At 43.0% G+C, this 6,173-nt stretch overlaps 1 protein-coding gene across 1 annotated transcript; it reads right to left on the reverse strand.

Annotated features, from left to right (window-relative positions):
* Window positions 1-593: 593 nt before the first annotated feature.
* On the reverse strand, window positions 594-5,022 carry LOC137786416 (primary amine oxidase, liver isozyme-like). Its single transcript, XM_068578302.1, has 5 exons — window positions 3,450-5,022; window positions 3,189-3,307; window positions 1,641-1,807; window positions 957-1,089; window positions 594-878 (listed from the first exon to the last, which is right to left on the reverse strand). Exons 1-5 carry the CDS (start codon window positions 5,020-5,022, stop codon window positions 594-596), a joined length of 2,277 nt encoding a protein of 758 aa, XP_068434403.1.
* Window positions 5,023-6,173: the final 1,151 nt, after the last annotated feature.

Genomic DNA, 6,173 nt, shown 5'->3' on the forward strand with positions numbered 1-6,173 from the left:
TATTGAGGAGATGCTCGAGAACTAAAGATTTCAGGACTTATTCCAAATCAGAATCAACTTTAATGGCCATGTGTGTTTACACATACATGAAGTTTCACGTAGCACTCATTGTACATGTATAGATTATTTACAATAAACAAAATATATTTAAAAAGACAGACAAATGATATGTGGAAGATACAGCAGTTAATCCATGGAGTCAGGGTTTAGCTTTCTCGCAAAGGCACACCTTTTTTTATTTTGAGTGAAACTGATTAGTATTTTGTATTATGTATCTGTTATATCAGCATCATCAGCTTTTCAGAGCATGACTAGGTGACACCAACGGATTGATCTGGTTCCTTAGTTTTAAATAATACCAGCACCTTCTCTAAATCTGAGCCTGGAAGACATCATGGGATGTACTGTGTGAAACAAGCACCAAAGGCTGGACAAATGGACCGACTCACATTGTCATATAGAGCCACACAAATATATTCATTGTCATTTATAATTTAAATGTAATGTAATGAGAAAATGTATTCATCAAGCTGAAATGATTGTTTTCTATAAATTAAATGAATATATGATGAGGGAAAAAAACAAGAATCCTCTCAATTCCTCCTTTTGGTGACCCGTTCGAAGCCGTGGTAGCTGAAGGGTTGGAGGACGGGGCTGCAGGCCTCTTGAGCAAGGCAGGCCATCCTGTTGTTCTCACAGCTGCCCTCGCTGCCCGGGACCATGTACACCCCGTCGGCAGAGTGGATGGACGGGTCCTCGTCGAAGTAGTTGTGGGGCCGCAGCAGGACCCCGCCACCGTTGCCCACGGTCACCGTGTTGGGGATGTCCTCGGCGTGGGGGATGTGGAGGAAGCCGGTGGTCACCCAGGCGACCAGGTCCTGGGGAAAATGAAAAAATGAGGAGTGAGGAAATACAACGTGGGTTACACGTCATGAGCGTCTGATACTTTCACCCACCTGGTTTTCAATGCTTTCATTGTCTTCGATGTACTTGCTGAAGTCTACCGCTGGAGACCAGATGTCATGCTGATTGTACAGACTGCCACAGCTCTGCTCCGAGTCCTTGTGTTGAGTGATGGCGACTTTATACCTGGAAGTAAAGGTACGTGAGATTCCAGGAGGAGGGAAGAACGAGTGGACGATGAGGAGACTGTTAACTCGTTAAAAACTGTGGAACCAATTTTGTCTCCAGAACTAATTTTCCCTGTGTTTAAGTCGTAGGAACGCCAAATTAATTTCAATACTTGCGTTTATTGTATGTTTGTTCAGCAATGTCTTGGGGAAAAAAAAAATATCTGCAAAAAACATCCAGCATGATATGAGCCAGATTCCACATAAATGCCTCTTGGAGTGGTCAATAACCTTTTTGGAAAGATTAGGACCTAAAGAATCTGAATCTGCAACAACAACACAATAAAACAAAGCCTTGGCCTGTTAGGAAGGAGTTTCAGTCCAAAAACTGTGTCGTTCGGTCCAAAAGATTGTCTGAATGGGGCATGCTGGGAATTAAAATAGAAGCGGGAGGATTTTCACGGTTTCCAAAAGGTTAAAACAGAAGACTCATGGTGGACTGCATTGAAGTGATGAATCAATGCAGTCTGAGATGCATGTTGAGCTTGCTGCGGCCTCAGGTCGTCTCACCTGGCCCAGGACATGGCCCTCTCCTCGGGCTGGCTCTCTGGGAGCTGGTCCCCGGTGAAGCTGAACACCTGCAGCCTGTAGGAGCGCTGGTGGCCCCAGCGGTTGGTCTTGTTGCTGGCGATGTGGAGGTAGCGCGGAGTCTTGGTGTCAAAGCGCAGGGCTGCTTCCTGTGGGGGCCAAACATGAGACACACATCAGGGAGACAGAAAGAGAGAGAGAGCAGAACTCGGCAGATATCCCCTGAGGATAAACATTCACAAGCGAGCATTACATTATGGAACCACCTATAGTCAATTTCCCAAGACACCCTCCATTTAAAAGTCCTCCAAAGCCAAGAGTTGAGCCAAGGAAAGAGACATATAAGACATAAAGACATATGATCTTTGGTTCATACAATTGAACCTACAGTGTCTGTATCTGTAACTATAATCATAGTGTAATATAAGCAATAAGGTACGAGAGGCAGTACTGTATCGTCAATAATGCGCTGTTCAAGAGTGTTAGGCCGGACGCATGGCCTACTCATACGGGTAGATGAAATGCTTGTTTCTGTGTTATAAGTATTGTATAATTATTATAATATGGTAGTATTGTAGAGACGTGAGTATTGTAAAACTTACATTATGCGTTTTTTGTCCAGGACGAGACACATTTGTAAATGGAAATGATGATGATTATAATCTTAGTAAATCATTTACATGTTAGCAGGAGAGACAAGGTCAAAGAAAGAGAGAACAGGAGTTGAACACATTTTCAGACTTTATAGCATCTTATTATCAGATTGTATTGTAACATTTAACATGACTCACATGTTATTGATTGACAGGTCCTTTCTGCTACTTGCCCACTGACATGCTTTAAAGCCATTGTCAACCATTTTTTCCCTCTCCAAACATCTTATTTTTTCCCTTTTTTGTACGCAAAATTGTCTTTGTCACTTCTACAACTACACTGAGTGCAGACACGTTTCCTTATGTGTCACAAAGGTAAACATGCTTAACTGGAGGGGATAACCTGTGGAGGGTTTACTTCTCACCTGCCTCCCACTTTTTTTCCAGACCGGACATCTTCAGTGTGGTGGCTGCGTCATCAATCAGTTGACCAAACAGAGCTTTGCAAGCAGGACTTCAACTCCCTTTAGGTAGCTGGCTACCTCGAAACTTCAGCTATTGTATCTTCAATAAAGGCATGCATATGTTTTGTCATATGCCCCTATTTGTGGTTAGTGGTTTTGGCTCTGACAAACACATTTTAGTACACTACTGTACGCGTTGCTTTTTTTATGCAAGTCGCTGTTGTTTCTAGCTTAGCAGCTATTGTTTAGCTGCTGCCTAGTTTAACTTTGACGCAGACATTTGCTGAAAGATGTTTTTCATATTTAACTCAATGATTTTCGGACAAATATAAATCACATTTGCATTATGACTTGAGCTGTTTGAATGTTCCTCACGAATGTTTTCACAAATGAGGAATGTTCCTTGGCGGAAGGTGCAACATTAGACATGAGCTCAGATTGCAGCTTCAGCTGTTACAAAGTAAAACTCCCACCTGCTCTGTTTGAAGCTGTTTCTCCACCATCTTAGGGATCATGGCGTGGCGTTCAGGCATCCAGGGCAGCGAAACATTCACAAACTCCATGTCCTTTGTCTGGAATACATTGTTCACACCTTGAGAGGGGACATAACAAATTAAAATACCATTACTTTCACTTTAATTTCTGCTTTTGTGTTATGTTATACCGTTCAGTTTTTATATTTACATCTAAAAAGAAAGATATTCTGACATCCTGAACAGTCCAGCTACACCCACCTAAAACGTCAACATCCACTTTGAAGTTCAGAAAATGGGTGTGGATATTTCCAGTGACATTTTCTGCCACTTGGTGACCGAAAATAAAATTGTCCTTTAAAGCATAGGAAGAGGCGACGTAGCCGGTGGCGTGCACCTTGGCCTCCACTGAGCCGCTCTGGTAGAAAATGAAATCCCAGACGTAGTCGTAGTTTCCGATAGCTGTGATTGTCCTGAACACTAAAGCGCTGTTTGCTAGTCCTCCGTAACTGTTGAAGATAATCTCTGAGAAGTGCCTCCGTAAAGGTCGACCAGTGTCGTGCTCAAAGACGCATATTGAGTTTCTGAGTCGACGTGGCACACCAGTGTCCAGGTAATGGAAAGTGTCTATATAAGTGGCTGAATTAGGGCAGTCGACCCCCTTGACCAACTCATAAGCATGTTTACCAATGCCCAAGCTGCCATCAAGGAATTTAGTCAGCATAGTATTTGGGGAGACGGACCCGTAGACGGACATGGCCTCTTGAATACTTAACTCATAGATGATCCGCTCTCCTCTGAAACTAACATCAAAAACTCTCATGCCTCTAAGTGGGCTCAGACCAAAGGCAAAGCTCCAGTCAAGGTATACAACGTGGTTGTTCTTCACACTAAATCGCTTGCCCTGCACATAAAACTGCTGGGGTCCAAAGCCTGTGGGTTTGTGTCTGGGTTTGAGTGAGGCGTAGTTAGGCTGGGGTTTGTAGATGATTTTCTCCACGGTTCCTGCCTCGTATTGCTGCTTCAGTTCCATTATACTGTCAAAGTACTGACCATTATAAAGCACTTTAATCACATGCCAGGACGAATGATTGGTGCTCTTGTGGTTGAATAACATCTCAAAGCCCACAGGGTGAATGTAGATGCCCTCCTCATTTCGACACACTGAAATCCAGGTCTCTCTGTCCCCTGACTTGACTCCTCTTGGCATGCTGTCGTAGTAAGCAATGTAATCAAATGGCTCAAAACCAAAACTGTCCTTTAGCAGCGTACTGACTGGTTTCAGGACATCTTGCAGAAACTTTTGTACAAGAACCTGTTCCCCAAAATGTACTGGACGTGCAGTCAAAGGGATTTCCTTTTTATATCTCTCAGAGGTGACATCGCGGTGGTAGGACGGGTTGGGGAGAGGGCCCACTACATATTCCTTTATGTTGTTCTTCGTGGCATGAAAAACCACTGCGGTTGCCTCTCTTGCTGGTTTTAGCCCGTTGGTATCCAGGTAGTGCAAAACATCCCGTTTATTTGGCAGCGAGATATCGATCATATACAGGTAGTCGGAGGAAAGAGGTGAAGATGGTTCCGTTGAGATGCTCATCCCGGGGATCTTGGACATGTATTCACGCACCTGTAAGAACTCTTCCACCGAGAGGTCTGCAAAGACGTCGCTGCGCTCGTTGTGCACGGCATGCTGGACTGTGCTTACCTGCTGAGCAGGGCACTTTGGAGTCTGCTCGCTATTGAGCCATATCAGGACGCAGTTACCTATCAACGAAGCAACAACTACAAGAACCAGAAGGCATTTTAAGATATTGGAAATAGTTTGAGAGACCATTTCTCTGGAGCTGTATAGTAGTAATAGTTGAGGAGAGGAGATGGTGTTTGTTTAAGGAGATTGTCTGAGGGGGTGTGGCTACTGCTTTTACAACCTGAGAGGTGTTTCTTTTGATAAGAAGCCGTGTCACAAAGAGGCCGTGAAGATTGTGTGTCAATAAAGAGAAAACAATTTATACAAATGGTAGAAAGAACTTTGGGATTCAGGCAAGCAATTGTGCAACAAGTTGTTTCCAATCACATTTTCTGAACATTTAAGCAGTAAGCACAAAATCAGAAAAGCATTGACATTAAATATATTTTAGCAATATGGTAATGGTGCTGGGTTGCATACTGAAATAAAACACATTGAATCATTTTACAGAATTTTGTCCAGACCTTCTTGGTGCCCTGTGGATAAATACTGAAAATGAATCACCTAACTTTGCATCAAGCATGTCTTCATTGAGATATTGTTGGTTTTGAGTGTTAAAAACATAACAAAAATGATTATTACCTTTGTTACAGACATTCAAGGTCTCCAGATGATGAACATTGACGAACCCCTGACTATTCATTTTGTGGCATGATCAGGCTAATGATTGTGTAGATAGCCAACTTCATGTCTCATCTCAATAAACCTAACAACAACACAGGTCCAGTCTGGGATCATCGCAGTCCATCAGCATCAAGAGAAAAAGTTAAAACATTAAAATATTATAGAAGAAACTGGTTGGACACATGGTGGTGTAATCTGCAAAACCACTCAGGTGAGCTAATGCAACCTTGAGGTGCTCCAACATAAATCCTGGTGAGCAGTGTTGGGCCGTCAGAGCCAGCTAGGCCTTCTCTGCTAGCCAAAACAGAATCACAATCTTAAAGATATTTTATGATTTAATTGTTTTTCACAAATACACTACATGTATTACATTTAACTGACGCTTTTATCCAAAGCGACTTATGTTTGCTTTATACACCGTAGACTCAGCAACGGGGAACAATTAGGGGTTAAGTGTCTTGCTCAAGGACACAACGACATGGACTCGCGGAGCCGGGGATCGAACCACCGATCCTCTGATTGAAATAGGGGCATGCTAACCACTGATCCACAGTAATTGTTTTTCCCTGTAAGCTTATTTTCTCATTGCACAGCTCCTGTCTTACTATGTTGCG

Source organism: Clinocottus analis, unplaced genomic scaffold (assembly GCF_023055335.1).
Source record: "Clinocottus analis isolate CAN_PGR_092001 unplaced genomic scaffold, fCliAna1.0.p SCAF_16, whole genome shotgun sequence".
Classification (NCBI taxonomy): domain Eukaryota; kingdom Metazoa; phylum Chordata; class Actinopteri; order Perciformes; family Cottidae; genus Clinocottus; species Clinocottus analis.

Excerpts from the sequence above, each read along its gene's own strand:
- LOC137786416 (XM_068578302.1), bottom strand. The coding sequence starts at position 5,022 with ATGGTCTCTCAAACTATTTCCAATATCTTAAAATGCCTTCTGGTTCTT. Across the intron at positions 3,308-3,449 it reads AGTGGATGTTGACGTTTTAG|GTGTGAACAATGTATTCCAG; the intron begins GTGGGTGTAGCT and ends TCCCCTCTCAAG. Across the intron at positions 879-956 it reads ATGAAAGCATTGAAAACCAG|GACCTGGTCGCCTGGGTGAC; the intron begins GTGGGTGAAAGT and ends CATTTTCCCCAG.